This window comes from Thermobia domestica, chromosome 6, assembly GCF_964235325.1.
Source record: "Thermobia domestica chromosome 6, izTheDome1.hap1.1, whole genome shotgun sequence".
Lineage (NCBI taxonomy): Eukaryota > Metazoa > Arthropoda > Insecta > Zygentoma > Lepismatidae > Thermobia > Thermobia domestica.
Genome location: NC_137459.1, coordinates 292,456,363 through 292,480,942, shown reverse-complemented (window position 1 = coordinate 292,480,942; position 24,580 = coordinate 292,456,363). Strand labels below are relative to the sequence as shown.

General features: G+C 34.8%; 1 protein-coding gene across 1 annotated transcript in view; it reads right to left on the bottom strand.

Moving 5' to 3' along the window:
* Positions 1-24,580, bottom strand: part of LOC145687584 (putative receptor-type tyrosine-protein phosphatase mosPTP-1) — a 518,211-nt gene that overhangs the window by 473,006 nt on the left and 20,625 nt on the right. The window contains exon 2 of the mRNA XM_081761049.1: positions 23,356-23,479. Within this exon, the coding sequence (XP_081617175.1) occupies positions 23,356-23,479 (124 nt within the window). The remainder of the gene's footprint in view (positions 1-23,355; positions 23,480-24,580) is intronic.

The following is a 24,580-nucleotide window of genomic DNA, read 5'->3' as shown; positions in this document are numbered from 1 at the left end:
AACCGATTATTGCGAATGAAATTTTCGCTGCCCTTCGCCGGGTGCGGGGTCGTAGCTCCCATGGGGAAGACGGCTTGACATTTCAGTTCTACAAACAATATTGTACATACCTCAGCACTCATCTCACATCTTTATTTAATGCTTACTTATCTGGTGAAGCCTTTTGTCGAAACGGCTATTATGGTCCTCATTCCGAAATCCACTTCTGTGAAAGTGGTTAAGGACTTTAGACCCATTATTTATTACCAGCTGATATTAAATTATTCACGAAAATCCTTACAGCTCGTTTATGCCCTCTTATGTCTCACTACATCAGTTCGTTTCAAGCTGCACTCCACTCCACACACAATCTTATGTATACCTTTCGCTCTTTGCGGGATTTGTTTTCCTACTTCCATTTTGGGCAAGTTCCGGCCGATGCTATAGCCGTAGATTTAGAAAAGGCATACGACAGTCTCGACCACAGTTTTCTTATGCTGATTCTAGAAGCTTGGTAGTTTCCCATAGCCTTCCGCGCAGTCATTGCGAATTTATACTCTACGGCTACTTTCCGAATTCGAATTAACGGACATCTTTCCCCTCTTATCCCGATGAAATGGGATCTTAGGAAAGGCTGTAGTTTATCAACTACCCTTTTCGCTCTCGCACTAGACCCTTTGCTAAGGAAATTGGCAACATTACATCCTTCCGGGCCTTCTCTTTTTCCTAGCCAGAACATTTTCGCGTTCGCGGATGACATCAATATTGCTGGTGTGGTTCCCAAGCAGATGGCGAGTGTCTTCGATATGTTACAGCGCTATGTCCGTTATTCAGTATTATATTACAATCCACGAAAAACCCAGCTCCAATTCAATGATTTTCGTTTACCCACTCTCGACACCGGGACTTCACAAATACCACATGTCTTCTCTTTGCGGATCTTAGGTGTCCCTTTCACGTCGAACCCTACCGCTTTGTATGACGAAGTTTGGTCACTAGCTTTAACTGAAGTCCGTCACCTGTTGTATTATCAGCGATTTCGCCGTCTCTACTTACTGTATCGAATCCAATTCGTTAATATTTGTGGTTTCTAAGCTGTGGTACAGAGCGCGCATTTACCCATTACCGGAAATCCACGCGAAATGCTTTGAATCTTTATTTCTGTGCAATATTTGGCACGGTTTTTTCTTTCGTGTCCCACATCTGACCCTTTACCTTCCCCGTTCTATGGGACGTTTAAGACTGGTCAATATACGTATTAAATGTCGCACCTTGTTTATGCTTGACTTATATACAGCCGTCTATAACGCCGAGTCCTTTACACACTAGTGGATCCATTGTTTTTGGCCGAGTTATGAGCTCCCTCTCAACCCTCCATCATTCAATTGTATGACTGTTGCCCGTCTTACATTATTTCATTAATACAGTATTGTACCTATGCAGGTGTGACACTATGCCCTGAGGGCCATACTTCACGTACCTTGTACCATTTACTTGCGTCTTACACTTACGATTCGACTCTCTTACGTATACCCCAGCGTTTTCCACAGATTCAATTGTCGCAAGTTTGGGCTAACATCTCTGTCTCCATTTTGTCTTCCTATTTCCAGGTGACCCGGTTTCAAGTGGTTCACCAGTTAATACCCACCGGTGCTCGTCCCTTTGAGCTGCATCGTCTCCCTGACGCTCAGTGCATCAGAGGTACCCAAGAAGACACATTGTTCAACCGTTACACTTGTTGCGTCGGTGCTCCAATTATTTGGAATTGCCTCACGACTTTATTAGGAATAATTTCTCGACGACCTCCCATCAGTTCACTGTGTCTTACATTTTGTTTCCGGATTTCCGTTTCTTTCTCGCCTGCAAATCATCCAGCTCTTTTTCTATTCGCATGTACCATCGTTTGTATTCACCGCTAAACCCCATTAATGGACGCTCACACTCATTACAACTTTCTTAAACGCACTCGTTATAAGCTTTTTCGTCTGCGTTGGACAAGTGGTATTTTAGTAGATTTATAGAAGTAGTACTTTCGTGAGTCCTCCCTTTCCTGTTCGTTACTACTATCTTTCTTTCGGAAGTGCTCTCAATTGGTATGTTAGTCTTAGTATATATATGTTTGTGTCTCAGTACTTGTTATAGTGTTTTGTTACGGAGCCAACCGTATTCTGTAAAATTTCTGTTAAGTCTTGTACAGTCCCGTACATGTATAATAAAAATTCAGTAGGTGAGTGGTTAGCGCATTGAATTTCAATTCGGTAGACCCGAGTTCAAATCGCGGCCAGGCTAAAACTTCGTAAAAATTTTTCAATTTCAATGCAACTCAGTGTGACAAACAAGACCTTCTCTTTCTTAGAAAGAAAAACGTGGTGGAATGAGAAGAATTGAAGGTCTTTGAATAGAGACAGTAATTTGCAAACTTATTTCCAGCAGTTGTTCTAGATTTGATATTTTCGTCTACCTTCAAGCATTTTTTGATTCATGTGTGATCAGTTTTTTTTATTTCTTTGAATATAGAGTATATAATGAAATAATACATTACATACACAGCAATATTGAGATTAATATATGATGTTCTTTGGACAACACGCTCTGAACCAGAGCGATTCATCTCAGAATGGAGAAATGATTCATGCGTCATCTATTTGGAATTTTACTTGCATAAAGACCTGACTCAGTGCTAAAAACTGTTGTCAGTGCCGAAAAAAGTTACGTATAAGTTGGGATGCATCTATCCAGGCGTTCTCACAACTGCAAATTACCTTGACCCTAAATAATGCAATAATTTCACTTAGGGGGATATACTCTTGTGATTCGCTGTACAAAGCAACTGAAGAACTTATATATTTGCGTAATTGATTTAAACCGTTCTATTTGTTTATACTTTAGGATATTAAAAATATATACTGCATGTTCCCTTTCCTGAAAACTCGCCATAAATGATTAAGTACGTTTGTAAGTTTACTACAATTTAGCATTGTTAGTCTAATTAATTTCAAGATAGTACATAATGTAACCAAGGACTTGATTAAAAATGTCGTGATCAAAATGCGCTTTTTACTTGTCTTTTCTCTTATCATTTGTATTCGTAGAATCTGAATGAACATGATTATACAGTCTTAGATCGCGGACCAAACTAGAGCATGCGCTAAACCATATAATTCTCAAAATTCAGTAATTTATTTTGAAATCATTTTTTATAATTTGAAATCATTTTTTTTCTTTCGAATTTCATAATTCGGAAGTAGGTAAGGTTTAGAAGTGAACAATTATTGTAGCAAATTGTATTTTTCGAAATTTTCCTTATTTTCTTAATTACTCGCGTACTGAAATCATACAAATAATGACATTTTCCAGGTAGAGCAGGCACAAGTCTTTATGTTTGCTCTCGAGATCTTTCAGGAATAAATGATAGTGGCCTCTACGAACAACTAGGCGTTGGAATTGTTGAGTCTGAAGACGGAAGGCCTCGTATAAATTGTTTCACTTCCGCGCGTCAGACAGCTAAACCACTTTAAATAATCACTTTCATGATTGTCCCCGATACAATGTCAGGAAGGAAAAGATATCCCGACTAAGACGCTCACTCGCATGTTCATTTGTCTTCTCTTGAAATTTCTTTCCTTCTAAGATTTCTCTCCCCAGCTCCCAGAGATTTGGTCACCACGACCATCTTCCCTCTCCCCCTTATCATGTCGGTCGGAGTACAGGAAGAGTAAACCCTAGGAGAAAAGCGACTAATACTCTTGCATCTCACCGTGTCACGGATCGTGAATCTGTGGAAACTTCATTTCATGGATACTTACTCAACTACATCAATGGCTGGCAGAGACCATCCACGGACACAATCTCTCCCAACAAAAGTCCAAAATAAAGAAATATATAACTTAAGATGCGAAATATAACGCGTCACAGAGCGCTTGAGGATGCAAGAGTATTATAGGTTTAAGTGACAGTATTCAAAACGTGATAAGCATACATATCTACGCACCAACTGGTACGATAGCATCTTTTGACACAAGTAGTGGACCCACACAGTTACAAGGACTTCATATATAAATATGAACATATGAATGAAGTTGATTTTCGGCAAAATACAGTTTAATGAAATAGATACTCATCCTTATCAAATCCCTGAATAGCTCAACATACATTAATGAAACTGTACATTGGAATTTCATTTATAAAAGAAATAAAACGCGCACACATGAAAAATAAATGAATTAATTAACGAAGACACGCCCGTGGATATCTTTGTGTGTGTGTGCATGAAATAGAATTAGAAGCGACAGATAATTATCAAAAAGGTTTGGCAAACTGTCAAATTAAATTAATTATTCTGTGATTTTGTAACATCATTTGGTAATGAATATTATTAATTTCCCTTCTGTATAGGAACTACAATAGAAGTCTCTTGACAGTACGAATTAAATGGAATTAAAATCAACTCCTAAAAGCTAGGAACTGTTTAAATTGGTAAAATATAATATTACTAATTAGTTATTATTAACTGAGTTTAAGACAGTAAGCTAACTGAGCGAGCCTTCGTGCTAACAGTATCGACTTCGATATTTTATAGAGGTCAATATTTGATAGCCAAGAGACGACTTTCCTTCCCTTTCCTATCTTTTCGCTAGGTTGCTGTATACCAGATTTGTTCGTTTAGGTTCGACTGTATACACACACTGTTGTTACCAAACTTGCAGTGCAAATAAATATGCGTGCAGGTGAGTAGAATTTATAACAAATATTCGTTATGTAATTTTCCAAAAATGTTACTATTTCAGGGCTGTACAACACGTATACAACTTATAAATCGGTTTGGGTTGAAGCGACACTATTTTAAATGCAATCGTAACCTCTATACCACACAACATTGTGTCAAGCAAGCGTTGAAAATATACGTAAGTAATCGCCACCTCTACTTGTATGCATATCCACAAAACATCGACCCTCTCTGCTGATGCCAACCAACCAAACTTCACACACACACGATCGGTGGCATGTCAGGTGATCACGCGGACCAGGAAACCAACGGCATCCTTCGTTCCTCGAAGAAAATTTTCATATTCTATCATGCATGCAGCCTGACATTTTCCTCTTGATCTATGACATAAGGTCATATTTGAAGAAAATGTCGCATCAGTTCTGTTGAATTTTATTTATTTATTTATTTTATGTCTCTCAGACTAATGCTCACTCTAAGAGGGTCTCAATGGGAGACCTCAAGAACTACTTGTAATCCGCTTACCAAAATTTGAAAAACATTGATCTAGGTAAATAACTGAGCTTCAATAATCATATTGCAGCTGTACATATACATTCATAATATTCAGATAAAATGCATTATCAATACTTAGCTATAGTTTAATTTTCAATGTGTGCTCTTCGTGTTTGAAACAGGAAACGTACTAGAAGAAAGTATGAAATTGAATGAAATTTTTGAGTTTTACGTCCCACGATTATACCGGCTAGGCTAAAGGAGACGATAATTATGAGAAATGAATGAAATGGTGGAATGAAGAAAGTGGGAGGAAACGGGAGAACCCCGAGAAAACCCCCACACACGGTGTTTGTGCACCACAAAGTTTACTTGGCGGGAGCAGGGTTTGAACCCGCGACCCCATGCACCAGAGGTGAACGCTCTACCACTGAGCCACCGTGGCCCAAGAAAGTATATATATATTAGTCTGAGACTGGATACACACTATGCTGATAACGCTTAATGGTATGTTACTTAGAATCAATCCCTACAATGTCATATTGGAAGGGTCATATTATTTTGGTTTGATGCAACGATATGAAGAAACAACATATTTTAATTTGCCCATATTATTGTTAAATTGCTATATTTCTATGATAAACAACGCCTGCTATCACTTATTCATTTGACAAATAATTAAATAATGAATGACGAATAAAATGTTTTATAGTAAATTAAACTATTACACTGATACATAATAATAATAAAATAGCCGAACAATAATACTATAAATTTTGATATACATTAGCAAGCTTTTAGTCAACATACATAATAAACTAATGAATAAGTATCACCTATTATATAAACAATTGAATGAAATAGATCACAATGGCTGTACAATTCATTGCAATATCCACAGAGCCTCTTATAATCATTGACGCTTGTCAAGTGAAACAGGGAACAACATAGGGTAGTAAAACATACGAACCAATAATTGAAATTGACATAAATACTGAATTTGAGGTTTAATAATAACTATTAAACATGATACTGTTTAAGCAATAATTGTCTTGACTGTTGCTGCATTAGAGAGATAGTACATACATTCAATATGCTGGAATTATACACAAAAATGATTTTCCAACATTTTTTTTTTTAAGAATATAACAGCCAACAAAATGACAGATATTCTAACAATTCGCTTATATGGATCAGTTACATCCTCACTGAAAGAACACTATAAAGCAAAATACATTACCAAATTATCAATGATGTATGTTATCAATAACAAAACGCATTACTCTTGAGTACAAAGTAAATTATCTGTGAAAATCGCTGCTTGCATTCGGTAGAAGATTTAAAGCTTTATATATATATATATATATATATATATATATATATATATATATATATATATATATATATATATATATATATATATATACTGATAAGCCAGAACATTATGCCCACCTTCCAAATACTCGGTATGTCCACATTTGACACGGATAACAGCAGCGACGCGTCTTGGCATGCAACCAATGAGGTTTTGGTAGGTCGCTGGAGGGAGTTGGTAGACATCTGCACACACAGGTCATCTAATTGCAGTAAATTCCGGGGAGAGGGCGATTCGCTCTGACGGTACGTTCAATAACATCCCAGAGGTGTTCGATTGGGTTCAGATCCTTCAAGTTGGGGGGCCAGCACATCAATTGGAACTCGCCCCTGTATTCCTCGATCCTCTCTGTTATACTTCTAGCCTTGTGATACGGGACATTATCTTCTTAAAAAATGCCACTTCCGTTGGGAAACATGGTCGTCATGAAGGAGTGTACCTGGTCTGCACCCAGTGTACGATACGCCACAGCCATCATGGTGCCTTGCACGAGCTCCACTGCACCCATGGATGCCCAAGTGAATTTTCCCCAGAGCATAATTAAGCCTGCGCGAACTTGTTTTCGTCGCGCAGTACAGGTCTCAAAAAACTGTTGCACTAGAAGACGACGGATTCGCACCCCCTCATCCACATGATGAAGAACTTATCGGGATCCATCAGACCATTCAACGCTGTGCCACTGGGCCATAGTTTGCCGATGTCGTGTTAACATTTCCACATGGATGGGTCGTCGGATGCGGAGGTCCATCGTTATAAGTGTTCGGTGAACCAGTGTTCAGACACACTTGTAGACACACTTGTACCTGCCCATAATTGAGTCTGATGTTTGCTCCGCCACAGTTCGCCGCCTGTCCTGATTTACCAGTCTGCCCTGTTTACGACATCCAACATCTGTAATGAAGTAGGCCGCCCAATCTCTACGTTTGGACGTCGTTTCACCAGTTGTTGAAGACACACCGCAACACTCCTCCAACACAAGACAATTCGTGCTGTTTCCGAAGTGCTCGTGCCGATTACAATCTGCACTCGGTCAAACTCAGATAGATCGCGCGGCCAGCATTCTACACACGGCCAGCATTCTCGCTGATGCTACATGTACCACACGTGTGTCAGATTAGCAGGCATTTCTCGTCAGGTGACGCTGCTATCGCCTGGACGTGATATCGATATCGATAGTAATCGGTGCTCAGAATGTTCTGGCTGATATATATATATATATATATATATATATATATATATATATATATATATATATATGTGTGTGTGTGTGTGTGTGTGTGTGTTATATTTGATGGCAAGTCTAGTTATGATTTTCAACTTAATAGCTTCTATGGGTATTTTTCGGTTTGTGTTTTGCGAAAAAAATCCATGTATTATGTCAATTCACAAAAAAAGAAAAATCATATTTACTTCCTGATCAATCACATCTTAAATAAAGTACGAAAATTGTTCGAGATGCCAGTACCTGGAATCTAATAACACCTTACTAATATTTTACAATAAAGACGTAGTCGATTCTAAATTATACATGCAGAATAGAGAGAAAGTTCAAAACTTATCAGACTGATCACGATAATATAACCTGAGTCACATCATACAAACATCGAACTACAACACATTACCACAAAAGTAATTCTCAAGATGATATATTGTTCACATATTGATTTCTAATTTTTTTTAATTAACTTTCTATGCCTTGCGCTGAATCAGCTTAAATATTCTAAGTACGTATTAACTTCTCCTTAGGTTCAATCGCGAAATTATATGCTCGTTATTATGACATTCGTGCAAGAAGTAATAATAATAATAATAATAATAATAATAATAATAATAATAGATGTGTCAAATATACAATATATACTATATGGGGAAAATTTCATTAAAATGCAACCCTTACCTACATTTTTCGGTCATCATATGAATAGTTCAGACGAACACAATGGTTGTCGCTACTTCCGGTGAAATTGAGTTATTACGTGAAATAGATTGTGACCGAACTACGTAAGAGTGTGTAGATAGGTTTATTTCAGGAATGTAACTACTTGTTTGGTATGTTATTGCATTGTATTACATGAGAATTGTCAATCATGTTTTCCAGTTCACTAGAAAGTTACAAAATGTTGGAGTTGATCACTAATATGATCATACAACGTGCTCGAATTGTGTGCGAAACGTTTGAGTTCAAACACATTCTATATGACAGACGCACAGGAGGAGCAACATATCTCTACCAGTAATAAGTGAGGACGTAAATCCTTTATTTAATGCCACTATCATTGGTATTCATAATAACTAAACATATTCCAACGTAGCATTCACAAAGCGACAAACCTTTTATTTATGTAAAAAAAAATGTGGGCATGCGAAGCACACTTCCTGTGCTGCCTCTGCGTATACGGATTTTTTTTTAACTTTATAATTTTATTTATAATCATATTGGCGTTACATTGCAGAATATCAAATGAGAAAGTTCGCAGGGACATTGTCGAAGAAATCTCACTTGGTAATTGGACACCGGCTGTGAGAAAATTGTATCCATAGAAAACGTTCCTTCTCCTTACCATTTCACTATTACATTCTCTTGGACTGTCTTGAAGTGTGGCTAAGGCCTCCCACAATGGAGAACCAGATAGCGCATATCACGACGATGTAGATGGCTAATGGCCTCCCTGAAATTGCTACATGACACTCATTTCTCCCAGGTTTCCACCAACCTCTCTCCGGAATTGTCACATCTGCTGTGTAAAAAGCCCGTAAAATCCTTAGGACCGCTCTTTAGAACATCAACGCACCTCCCTCGTACCTTCCTGCTACAGGGTTATGAAATATTTTAGCATTCATTATATTACGACTTTGTGTTTGTGGTGCAGTAGCAAGGCAAGGATTAGGAGGGATGGATGAGCCTGTTGTCGTGTTATTGAAGCCAGAACTGTTTCTTTAGCTCACTCTTATGACACGAAGCTACTTCAGAATCTTCATATATATACACGCACGATGGGTCGTATAGACAATGCACTCAGAAATAAATGTACCCTTCTATGTTCATTCTACATTCTTTAAAATTAACGATATGGATACTTCCACTATAAGTAAACGAATGCACACCTTCCTACATGTGAAATTTTGATATGACTGTATTTTTCACTAGAACCCAGAAATAAACCATAACTTAACGAACAATTCAATGCATAATAAGTAAAATTAGCAGCATTTGTCACTTGAAAAATACCGATACCGTCACTATTACGTATTACGTATATATATATATTTCTAGTATTTAAATGTTTATTTAGAGAAACATAAAAAAATGTAAATATCTGCATTATATAAAATAGTACGTAAAAAGTAAAAATAAAATCAATTTGATCTTCGTATTCCATTTGTCTACACTTCGCATAACGCAATTGAACCAGTTTTTCACCTAGAATCGAATTTCAAACCAATACCATGCATAGTAAATGACAAGTCTGTTGACAGTATGTTTGTAGCATCTTGATCGCATGGTAAATACGACTTTTATCGTTTTGTACTGCGGAAACAGATAGAAAGAAATGCAAGTGAAAATAAGACAGTACTGTTGAAAAAAAATCCTTGGACAGCAGTTTGCCAGTAATTTCTATCAAGAATGACGACGAGGCGTCAGCTGTGTGAACTCGTTAGCGGATTATGTTTGAAGTAGCACAACAGCAAAAGTGTACATCTACCTGCTTGAAACTGAATAATATTTTCTTTCTTTCTCAGATTCAAGAGACAAGGATTTGGATAGTTATTTTCTTTTCACGCCTCTGTTATTTCTTATGTAATAGTTTTGAATTTACATATATGCTACGTTCATAAGACTTCATCCCATGTACTTCATTACAGGCTTTCCAACATGTGTTTCTAACGAAGGTAATGCGTTTAGTTCTTCCCATTATATATACAAAAGCAACGGTAATTACTTCATCGTCAGGATTGCGCCAGTAATGAACACAGAGTTACACAGAACATTTTTAATGAAATGTAAAACATTTTTAAGAAAGAAGAAAAATATAAAGAAATATAAAGTAATATACAACAATCTACATGAACAATTTAAATAGATACACCTTATCTCTCTTTTTTTTTCCTCGTGGAAATGCTACTTGAATTCTGCTGAAATATTGTAGTAAACTATGTGAAACCGTATTTTGCGTCAAATATTAAATGCTCATGTTACAGTCTGAGGAAACCTAATTTGCTATCTTTAAAAAAAAATGGACTGTGGTATTACCGGTTTGTTATAAATATTAAAGCTCTTAATTTAGAGATGTGTATTTACGCATTTTTCTTCCTTTGATTTACTTCAGGATACAACAAATCATGTTATATTCAGCAGTCATTTAAGACTAACTGGATCTGTTACCTCCAACAAACAAAATTAAAATAAGAACAATAATTTTATTTCTGAACTCGACAAACAATCACTTTAAAATACAGACTGATGTTGCATTTTATTTTAATAGTTGATGCCAGGCAAACCAAATAGATAAGTATATATAATATATTCATGTTGTAGACTGATCATTGTAGTTAACTTCCTGTGAAGGGGACCTTTCAACAAAATTAAAGTTAATTATAATAACAAGAAAAGGCAAACATTGCAGTCTGTCAGGCTAGTTCTTAGTAATAACAATAGCCACGACAGTGCATGTTGCTATCGGCGCTATCACTTGTCTGCCCGACGCTAAGGGATGTCACTACCTGCGTATCATGTGTTGAACTGTGCAGCAATTTCCCAATTTAAGTGTACTATGACAATGTAATTTCATTTTTAAAAATCTGCATTGTTTTAATTTAATTATTTCAAAAAAGTAAATGAAACCAATTAGAGCTTTTAATTAAGCACTATTTTAACCCATAGTGTGCATCAGGCTGAAGGTATACAAATACAGAATAATTGCATATATCCGGTGCACTGATATGCACTGATTGCAAGCAAGGCCGGATTTAGGCATTAGCTCGGGACCAGGGTGGCAAATTTTATGGGGCGGCAATTTTAAAAGAATTATTTAAAAGAAACGATAACACTGTTGAAAATATATATTTCAAAAACGACTCAATAAAATAAGCGAAAGCTATATTTTAATGGCACTGACTACGATACTATTGTAGCAGATTAGTCGTAGCAAATATTGTCATACTGCGAGTTGGTTATTATGGCGGTTTGATTAGTTGTAGGTGGATCTGTTGAAAAGGGCGGCAGTAGCCGGCTTGACACTCGTACATTCACAAATCGGCGTGCATTTATTTATGGATGACAAGATAGTCCCCCCCCCCAATTTAGAAAAATGAAACAATGAATAGGTCATTCGTTTGTACTACGTTTGTACCGAAAATATTTTAGTTTGTACCATTTTCGTTACAGGGTTACTTCAGGGGTCAACTGGGGGGGCTATCTTGGCGCCAAGATAGACCCACGTATCACAGCACAAAAAATGAAATACACCATCCGAAAGTAAATCGTTTGTACCGTTTGTACCGAAAAAAAGTTTTTTTGTACCCTGAGAGTTTTCGAGAAAGAGGGGATGACATTTGGGGGGGGGCTATCTTGACTCCAAGATATTCCCCCGAATCTTGGATTGCAAGCTATGTCTAAAGTAGGCGAAAGGGAAGTAAGCCTGCAACCTCGTTAAATTCTGAATCGTTGCGTCGCTTGTTTGATAATGACTTGTCCAGATGGGAAGTGAGATGACGAGAGTTGTACTAATAACACAGGTATCGCTGCCTTGCCTTGAAAAAAAAAAAAAGTGTGACTAACCAAATCGTTGATTGCGGTATAGTATTTGAGAGATGCTTGTTGAGCATGACTGTAAACTAAGTGATAAAATATACTAATTGAAATGCTTTCTTTCGTTTCTATGTCTGAGCTTTGTATTTTCAGAACTTGCATATCTGTTTGTAATGCTGCGTCCACTACGTTCTGAAATTAGGAATGTCTTAAGCTGTTAGACCGTGAATTCACCAGAAATACCGTTTTGCATAATGCGCGCACTAACTTCAACTGCGAAAATTCTGTGATGTCTCCATAGGCGATTGGATACCATATCGAAATCCAAATCACATGGTAGGAAATTATGACCTCTGATTGGCAAAATACTGGCGCATTTTTGAAATCGATTAGCGTTTGCTGGTAACAAAATGTAGCGGTAAAGAGTTGGTTTTACTTTAATCTGCACAATTATCTGAAAAGTTAAATAACACTGTTTTGTCTTCTAGTATCTCTTTTATGGAATGTGCCAGGAAAGAACACACTTCATCCGGTTATTTTCTTACATTTCCTTCATGAGAAACACATTCATCCCCTCTTTTGTCTTATGTCAGCAATATTAGTGTCCAGTCCACAGTTTTCAGAGTCGGCAAGATGAGTAGTGATACCCCTGATACCGTTTAAGCCCAAGTTCAGCTCCATCTGAAGGTGAAAAGGGACCAGATTTAGAGGTGATACGTAATTTTATCATCACAGTTTCACTGAAATATTTATTCTAAAGGATTCGGGTAGTTCTCATAAATCTGTTCTTTTCATGAGAAGAACGTAGATTTCATGCAATATTATTATAAAAACTTCAGGCACTCTTTGATTGCTGGACAATTAGACCAAACAGCAGAAACTGAGCATAAAACAAGCATTTTTTTTAAATATAGTTAAGAGTGTTTTGTTTGTTTGTTTTCATTATTCTTTCCATTCTTCTATTGCTATCACTGAATGTACTGCTTACTATTGTTCCAGTAAATTACATTTTTTCCTTTTTTTTAAGTTTTATCGTTCCCTTTTGCTACATTTCAAAGGGAAAATAACTAGAGGGTTGATATGAGAGAGGATTTCATTTCCTACCTTGTGTATGAACACCGTATATTAAATGTTGCTGTTTTTTGAAAACAGACAGCTGAAAAACAATCGAAGTCTATCAACACCCTAAAATTAAATTAGGACTGTCAGTTCTGCCTGCACACTAAATGGAGACAAAAAAAAAAAAAAAAGTGTGACTGCAGTTCTATGTCTCCTTTTTTGGTTCAAAATAAAATTTATTCAACAGAAAATAAAGTAAGTCAACAAATCAACAATAACACACACATGTTTATATATGTATACAGTGCAATAAGGTTGCAAACAAGGTGTATTTGTGTTCTTACTTTGCACAGCATTATTATTATCTGCCTATTTCATTGAATGGACCAATGATCTACTTCTAAATATTTTGCAGTGTTAAAAATGGTTGATTATGATGTTGTTAATTACTTGATTAATTATTTTAGCGCCCCTTCCAGCATCGATATTATATGAGTCGGTCTGTAGTGGAATCCGAGCCATGTGAACTTGCACCGGGAGTCGAATCCGGTTCTCTCGCACCAAAGATATACATTCTAACCGTATAGCCACAATAGACTTCTGAAACTGTTCATGTAAGATGTTATATGATATACCTTTGTAATGAAAAGTAAATAATTAAATCACGTACGGCTTTGTGTGTGGCCCCGGTGGGAAAGCACAAAAATATGTTCGAAATCATTTACTTTCATTAGCCATCCGTGCCCTTTAGCTTAAAGGGTATAAGTTTAAAACAATAAGCTACACGTTTCATTTTTTAACGTATGCATTTAATTTTCAATTGAATCTGAAGTACAGATGCAGGGCCGGATTTAGCATTTTGGCGCCCCTAGTCCCAATATTTTTTCCGCCCCTTAGTCTGATTAAAGTTACTTACCTAAAAACCTTTATTAATATATATATATATATATATATATATATATATATATATATATATATATATATATATATATATATATATATATATATATATATATATATATATATATCAGGCCTATATGTTAATTGCTTAAACACCACTCCACGATGCACATTTTTTTTTTGAGGAATTTACTTGGTTCTGGGCTTAACAAAATACCGTTAATATATTAACAAAAGATTGGTGAATAACCTTGGTTTTGTTCAATTTAGCCATTTGGGCAAATAAATTAAAAAAAAAAAAACTCTATAAAAGAGATGCTTTATTAGCCTGATTTTTTAATCAATTCAAAAATATGTTAAGTTATGGCTATTTATTTTTATTTCTAGATGCTTTTTTATTTTTTCATTCGGCCGTACGCCCCCTGGGAGCTTGCGCCCATAGGCCCGGGCCTACCGGGCTTATTGGGAAATCCGGCCCTGTACAGTTGTATGTACCAGTATCAATAATTGTCACTTCAATTAACTGTCCAATAATTGTTTGTTTGATTCTCCAGCACTTGGCTATCAGCAGATTGATTGATGAATATTTATATATATATATATATATATATATATATATATATATATATATATATATATATTGCTTACTCTTTGTGTCCAAAAAAGTGGCATACAACTAACTGAATAAATACATGGTGACGATAAGTTGATAACATGCTTAATCAACTATTATTCACTTGTTTTTTTTCCACCAAAATATCAATTTTGTCGAATCAACAAGGTCCATTTCTTTATTCCATTATTACAGGATTATAGATGTATGTCCCAGTTACCTCTCTATTTTGGATAAATAACATTTTGTGAATCAGCTTCATCCAGCTGTAGCTCCATATATGTTGAGAACCGAACACATGCTTTGTGATGATCCATAACAATGGCTACCTAATGCATATAAAATAATACACTTACGGCGTATCAAACATTTACAATGTATCTTGAAAACTCTGTATAATTGATCAGCATGGTATCCAAGGGCATCATTTAGGGAGGACAGGAGGGATCAATTGACCCCAAGCGAAGACTGAAATGACGCCTCTGATGGTATCGTCCACGTATACACGAAAATATCCATCTGTGCACAGACAAATATTTGTGGTATAGAAGCCTGAACAAGTTTGAATGGTGTACAGTACTAAGTATTGCATTACTCCTACAAAGTGACCCCATAAGTATTTTTTTTCTAAGATTTAGATTATGTCAGAATATATACAGTATAACAAAGAAGCAAATTACAAAACAATATGTCTTGGAACCAGGGTGGATTGATTTAAATCAGTCTGATTTAAATCACGATTTTAATCAAGATTTAAATATCTTGATTTTTTAAAATAAAAATCGTTGATTTAAATCAAATTCCGAAATGAATTAATTTAAAGTGAAAGTAAGTAAAATCCCGTTTCTCTTCTGTTATTTTGATTATGGAAGATAATAATCATAATACAATGAGACTAAAATGAAAACGAGTATCATATAGGGAACGATCAGGAAAAATCCCGTTTGAACGGGTTATGGGTGAACCCTGCTTTCTTCTCTTTGTAACACAGGGTTTTAAAATTTTTATTCCAACGGGGAAATCACCATGGACATTTAAGATGAAAACTCTTTTGTGTCCACGTCTACTTGTTTGTATCCAGATAATAGGGGCCTATTTAGAGGGGTCCGATCCCCTCTCCGAAACAAAAAAAAAATAATTTTAAAATTTTGGCCGAAATTTATATACTAAATAGATAGAAGTTCCTCGGGATCGCAATACGACAAATTTTGGATGCGTTAAAATATCGAATAATACTTTTGATAAAGTGGATACTTGACCCCATTGCAGAACATGTCGCGATCTGCGATGTGATCGCAGAAAATTTCCCGCGCCTGTCCAGGAAAAATGTCAGAGGAAATAAAATAGCCAACAGAAAAGTATAAAAACGTGCCTGCTATGTATAAATGTCTTAAATGCACGGACAACTCGCATTTGAACTGTTTTTCACATCACATAAAGCATATTTTTAACAATCACAAATGTTTGTTCTTCTGGAACTGATCATCTTGAATTTTTTTATTTTGGAATTCCTGCAGGAATTCGTGTTATTATTCAGTTCAAAATCTCTTGTCGTCGCGAATTCTTTCGAGGAATTTGAAGCTTAAAATATATAAAACGATAGTTATGCTTGTCGTGTTGTATGATTGTGAAAAATGATCGCTTACGCTGAGGGAAGAACGCAGACTGAAAGTATTTGAGAATAAAATCCTGAAACGAATATTCGGAACCAAAAGGAACGGAAATGAGGAATGGTAAAAACTTCATGATGGGGAACTGCATAATTTATACCATTCACCAAACATTTTTAGGGTCATCAAATCTTGGAGGCTTAGGTGGGCAGGACATGTAGCTAGAATGGAAAAAAGTAGGAACGCTTTCAAAGATTTAACTGGAAGTTCAATCGGTAAACGACCATTAGGAAGACCTAGGCGCAGATGAGAGGACAATATTAAGATGGATCTCGCAGAAATAAGAATACAAAATAGAAACTGGATTCAGTTGACTAAAGATAGAAGTCAGGACAGCTTTTGTGAACATGGCATTGAACCCCCGGGTTCCATAGGTCATAGAGTGAGTTAGTTAATTTTAGGCGAAATTTACGTACTTTATATGTATTTCGTGCCGCTAGCTAGTTCCAATTGTTTATAAATATGCCCCTGCCAAATATCAGTAACTTTCGTGAAAAGAAAAGTGTCATGTTGATATACATTGCTGTACTTTTTCCTTAATGTTTAAGAAACATTGTTTGGGATTGAAATAGGTTAACGATTGGGAATTAATTCAAAATTAAAACCCAATACTTTCACTTAAATGAAATAATTAAAATTTAATACTATTTCCTAATGTTTTTTCTTTAGTTCGCGACTTATATTATACGAAGAAAAAGATTTGATTTAAATCAAAAAATCAATTTAAATAAAAAAAAATCAACAAAAATGATTTTTTTGAAAAAAATCATGATTTTTTTCCACCCTGCTTGGAACTAATAAAAAAACATAATTCAAATTCAAAATCATTACTGTTAATTATGTGAAAGTAATGACTTTAACGCAGTCTCAAAAATATAGTTCACCAGGAATACTTCAAAACTGTAAAGTTGGTTTGAATAATCTGAAAATACACTCAGATAGCCCCTTCGAAGCGTGATGTATTTCAAAGTTGTTGCTGCTAATGAGTAAAAGTAATGTAGCTATGGTACAATGCAAATTTGAGGAACATGGACAAAGACAATGGAAACATTTTAATATAATTTCAAACATTTTCAAATATATTTAAGAATTATCCCAGAAATGCTGGTAGAGTCTCTCCGTCCCTGGTTTTATTCTATGATCATTATTTTATTCAACACTGTGATATATTTGGCTGGGATGGTTGGAATACATTCAAATATGTTTTACTAGTTTGCGAACTATTCAATTCGGATGTTTTTTTTTTTTTTTGCTCAAAATTACTGCAACGTAGTTTTATATTCCAATAACACTGTCGAGTCGGTGTACATATTATTGTACTTGAGTTCAGAATAGTTCTCTTTGGAACTACTTTCGTTAGAAACCATGGGTTTTTCTAATACATTTTACATTTTAAGAATCAAAGTTGAAGTAATGATTCTCCTCAAATTTTCTTTAAAATTTGCCACAATGATACATATTAGACACGCATTTTTTCACCGTTACCCAGTTACCCTGTATATGCAATGACTTGAAGTGCTATTTGCAAATTGAAAGAAAATAAAAAGTTCATACGAAGCTCATAACACTGAACTACTAACTACATTGATGGTAACACTACTGGATAACTATGATATGTACGATGTTACCAAATTTCTTTAAGTAGATATGAATATATTTAAATATATCTTAAAACTTTGCCATTAACTTGTTTCACGTTCTTCAAATACTTAATATGTCATTTTTTTCACATTAGCTGCTAGAACATTTTTTTTAAAGCAGTCCAGGCATTCAATTTATGCCTCAACGTCGTACATCGACTTCAAATGAAGCCTTTCATCTAGTTCACCTACATACATAATATGAATATCGTTACGGTCAAGCGATTTGTTACTGTAATTTTTTAGTGACAAATGTAGTTCATCAATCCATCAGAGTTACGATCTATGATTCGTATCATTGTCTAAATGGATTTTACAACAATGTGTCTGAAGCATTTTCTGTAAATGTCTTTGAGGATAGTTAAAAACATTTATTCATCACAATATCAATTAAAAGCACAGTATTGTCCCGTTAATGTTCCCAGATTTCTCGCCTTTTACATTTATGTTAATATCCCTACTTTTTCCCTACATTCACAATGTATTAAAATCCTCGTTTTTTACGTTTGTTGAATTTTAATTTTCCTCTATTTTAATGTCGACCCCTAGCATAAAAGCAAGATGACAATACAGATATAATAGTACCACTTACATTTTTTTTCTTCTCGCTAAGTTGATACGTGGTGAAACTAGTGATCTGTGTGCTACCAATCGGATTCCACACATTTAGCGCCCGAAAAACTTGCCCGCTTGCCACTGCCAGTTCCATTCTTGCATGTACGTCTACCCTCTGGCCAATGGTTAAATGTATTCACAAATGACATGATAATGACACCAAATTATGCTGAACTACTGTGTGAAGAAGAATATATAAGTTTATAACAATGTATGTAATAGCACAATTAGCTGACATTATGTATTATCTCATTCACCATTTTCACATGTAGAATCACCGGATCATAAGCAGGATGTAATAGTACAACATTTTCGAGCTCCTGAAGTTTACATTATTTTTTACTGTTTTATATAATGTTCATTGTGATGCCTTAAAAATGTACGTGAAGTGATACTGCAATTCATCCTCTTCACGTATTCAACAATACGCTTATACTTTCTCTTTCCCTTCTTGATATGTTATTGCTAGCTGTAATCAATTACTTAGGTCTTTCCTTAAGGTTACATCACGTAATTATCTTCCTATTAAAAAAAAAAACATGAAAATTGAAATCAATAAGAGAGAAAAATAGATTATTTTTATTGGTGTTATATTATTTATTTATTTTTACGTAAGCTTGTGTGAACACAATTATCTTCTTTGTGTTCATGTCGCTTATATACAGTTTTTTGCAAGCTCTCCTACCAAAGAACTTATTAATTAAAGCGCCAATGTAATGTATGTCAAACTATTTTATTTTAATTTTTAATTGCACAACACTATTCATGTTCTCTCAACTGTATTAGTAAGCCAATTTGGTGAGTTGATTATATTTTGTTTTATGATTCTTACAACTGATCCTCTGCTAACGTTAAGAGACTGGGGTAATTTTCTTTGTTACTTAACAAAAGCATTAAGAGAAATCATCAGCCAGGAGCAAGGTATGTTTTACTTAATTTTATCTTATTATGTTCAATAAAAGTAACAACACCCACAGCGCATCACACAACATAGTAAACAAGTCTACTGTAATTATTATATGTACACAATCTTTATCCTAGCTTCAAAAGAACAGCAAGCCAAGTAGAAGGAAAGGAAAATATTATTAAAGGGATTTTCTAATGAAAATTAACCATTTTCTGATATGTTTTCCTAATGTGGTTGAATTATATTCAGGGGTATCACTTTGTCATTAGAACTTTCTTATCTTGAGGTACCAGTATGCAAATCTAAAGTTGTTGCGCATTTGTATCAAAATATATTTCAAAGATTTGGTATCGACTAAAATTACCCACAATGCCCCTACACGGACAAGTTCCTAACGGACGTCTTTTTTGTGCATGGTCGTGGGTTATGTTCCTGAATAGTAGCTCGGATACAATTTTAAACACCCGTCTCACACAGCGTCGGTTCTGATAAGATATGCTAAACTAAATCAAACAAATTTTGGACATGAACAACTGATTTAATAAAATATATGCGAAATAATAAGCAGTGTTTATGCGGAAACTGTATATTTCTCATTTATTAATTTGGTGTGTTGCATTATTTGCATTTCAATGTTAGATGGTGCATTTTGTTTATACACATAATATAAAATTAAACATAAAACTACTTTCAATGTTGCAGAATATACTCATACACCTAAGACAACGAACAGCTCATCACTCAAACAGCCTATTGCCTCCAACTGCTAAGCGACTCATTATAGTAAGTGATTATGATCAAGAGAATGGTCACATATAAGATGTTGAAATAGGCAGTTTTCAGTATTCTAGCTAGTATATACTGTATGTAGCATATCTGAGTGTATTCACTATTGCGGAACTGTTCATAGGGTGGCAAATTATTTTAAATTCGCCACCTTTCTGTTATTAGGCGTTTCCGACCAAACTCTCACATGCATCGTTGTTGTTGATGACGATTCTGAACACGTATGCAAGAGGCTCTGCTATTTCCGACAATTGTTTTATAACAATTCACTTTTGTTAATAATCAGCCTGTATATATGCATTCATATCGTAATGTATTTTACTTGTTTCTGTATCAGGTGTGTTGCTATTGTGAATACAAATGTTGCATCCCAAAACTGGCACCAACCTAATAATTTAAGAAAAGCTAGCATGCTCTAGAGGAACAATTGTTATAGTCCAATCCGCTGCATTTGTTTGTTTTCGTATGAAACCAATGATCAGGAAGTGTTAGTGTTTCTTGGTATTTTGATGTGTTACTGGCATGCGTGCTGCATAAATAGAAATGTTCATTTTGAGCTCAGAATTTACTTGTTGAATGATCTCAAGACACAAGCAAACATGCATTGTGGGACAGTTTGAGAAATGTTCTTTTCATATAAATTTACTTCGCAAAGAAGTAGCTTTCTATTACATAACAAAAATCAAAGGAGAAGCTGACTCGGCAAAAAATAAGAAGAAAAATAAACATAAAGAAAAGTAAATCAAAAAGTGAATTGCCAGAAAAATTGAATTAGTCGAACAATGGAGAATTGGAACAACTTCTTTAATAATACAAATAAAAAAAGAAACAACAAACAATAGTCTGTGAACATAGTGCTATAGTATTTCTAAAGAACAGCAAGTCGCATTGGTTTGTGCATAATGAGTTTGCGATTCTAGTGTGTTTTGACAGCAGTAAAATACATTTTATCTGCGCACAGTATAATTCTTATATGAAATGAAGTATTTGCTGGAGAAAAAAGCAAGTTGTTTATCTTTCGTTCAGTCTATTATATAAAAGATGGCACAATGTAATTATTCTTACATGTTTGACCACTACAGATCTATAATTTAACGAGCATGTTAGTTTCCTTATTTATAGTTTCGATCCCAATTAATTAGAAATATTGTTTATGCATGGTACTAGGAAATGACCCTACCATTAAAGCGGTAATAATAAGTCTCTCAACAAAGTGAAACTGTTTAATTTTCTCCTTTTCCATGGTTAGATCAATCTCGGGTGTAGAGTAAAATTTGTACCAAATAAGCTACAGGCATCATAAAAAGATTTGCTGTCAAAATGCGAAATTATCAGCTCTATATGATACAAAGAACTCTGTTTTTTTTAATTATTAGCGTATTAAGAACAAAAGCCTAAAGACGAGACGCACACTACTAGACACATATAATTAAGATTAGCAACATTATATACTTAAATATAAATCCTCATGCGTATAGTTCGAGAAAATCGAGGAAAAAAAACAAACTTATACATCACATATAAGTTCTTTTGTAGTGAGAACAAAAAAAAGTAGAGGGAACTCAGCAGGGTAACTAAAGTTGTTCTGATTACACAAACTTTATTCATTATTTCATATTTGATAATTATTATAGGATGCTCCTGTAGTTGACGTCAATCATACATTTTTCTTTGCTGTTTCTATTATCCCCTTAGCGACGTGTCTGCAGAATCAACTCATGATAGCTTAGTCCAGAACTACTAAAACTAATTTTTCGAGTTAACAAGTTCACAACATACTTTGTACCTCACAACAACTGACCTTACAGACCTTCTCGTTGTTGGACGACTCCCATGTGAATACACTGGGCCACTATATATATATATATATATATATATATATATATATATATATATATATATATATATAATCTTCAATAGAGTGTGACATTATGAAGTGTTTTGTGTGACATCGAAATGTTATGCCAAGTAACTTATCACACCTTCCGCACCACATCGAACTCTGTACCAAAGTTTAAATTACATCGTTTCTGTGATGTATATTCGTTCAACAATATACACAAAACATAAATATCACACAACTACGACAACTGGGAGTTAACCTAGACTACGTCTGTATGTTGTTTGCTGTAGGATTTTATTATTATTATTATTAATAATATAATATAATAATAATAATAATAATTATTATTATTATTATTATTATTATTATTATTATTATTATTATTATTATTATTATTATTATTATTATTATTATTATTATTATTATTAATAATATTAATATTAAATAAGTTAAGAAATAAGTAAAAAAGGCGAAATTTCAGCACGTATAGAGTTAAGTGCACCTGTAAACAAACCAGTTCGATGTTCTTGTTCTTTGGAAATCAACTTCGTAAGAAACTGGTTAAAGTGGGATTCAAACCACTACTCGGATTACTATCCGAGGCAAATACTCCCGCCGGGAGTCGAACCGAGAGCTCGACATACATATATCAGCAACCTGCATCAGTTACGAAGGAACTCTACAAGATAGTTCGCATGACAATATATATATTTACTGTATATGCATAAAAGAGGCACGGGAAGACATTACGCAAGCTTGAAGGCTTGAGCACATTACATGAGCAGTCATTTTGTTCAGACGGCTAAGTTTCATTACAAAGAATACTCTACAGTTTGCTGCACATTACTAAAGCAAGAAAAATCGTCTTTTATCTTAGAGCACTTTCCGAACAAAGACGAAGCTTATCCTCAAGTCTCTTGAAACTAGCCTTGAGTGGAACATTCCGCTTTCATTCTAACCCTCTCAATGGAGTCTTTTGATAGAAGCAAAGCACTTACCTTATGTGTATTACATAATGCAGAATAGGGCTGTTATGAGTATCTTGAGAAGGCGCCCACGAAAGATTCACTGAGCGAGATGTGAAACCCATGATAAGAGGTCGTCCGGGAGGATCTGGAACATCTGTTGAAGAAAGAAGAAATAATTTATTGAATTATCCGAAATCCCTTCGAAAACCAACTTCCGTGAAAAAGGAACCTATTTTTATCCTTATTACTCATTTTTCAAGTATGGGTAACACACAATATTGGTGATGAAGGGAACTCATTGCAGTAATTTTCTTTCGTGTATACTTATAGATACACTTCGTGTATTTGTGTGTTCATGTATAGTATTTATAGATATATTTATAGTTTCACCTAATACTACTCACAATACAGGATGCTTAAAATTGAAATGCAAATGATTGATACGAAGTAGAACAAAACGCATACGAAAGTGATTTACAGATTCCTAGTTGATATTATTACAATTATGTGTATTTCATTTTTCTACTTTTCTTTTCTTTCACACACTCAATGATACTTCAAGGAAAGTGAGTTTCGTTCCACAGTATGAAATTACGGTAAACTTCCAAACCGTGTGAATAAAATACTAAAACTTTAAGTAGTACATGTATAACTAACTACTGTTTCCAGTAAACTAATAAGATCAAATATAGAACCTGTTCCTCGAATGCTGAATTTATATGGAAAACGCATTACTCCCTATCCCTTACTTTTTTTTAATGAAAATAAGGCTTGAAACAGGAAATCGCTAAGTTGAACCACTTCCGAATTGGATATGTGGTTAAGGAAGGATATATAACTTACAGTTGAGAAGCTGAATTATTGAAAAAAAAAAACTCATATCTATATCTCTTACTGTCTTTTTCTACGAAAATACTACCAAATGTCAACCACTTCTGATTTCAACAGAGATTTGCGGATTGTGATGATGTGCTTTCTTGAGACCCTTTTTGTTCTGATGATGATAAATGAAAAAAAAAAAAAAAAAAAACATATTTCATTCGAATTTCTTCCGGTTTGACCAGAGGGCTAACGCAGGAGATAAAATCTCTTCTTGGAACGCTCTGTCAATTAAGAAAAATGCATCTCGATAAATTGTACCATTTTTGCTTTATGAAAATCAGTATTGAAAATGAAAGTAATAGCAAATTTCAACCACCCAATTTTGGTAGAGTTTTGCGGGTTATGATGATATGTTTTGTTCAGATCCAGAATC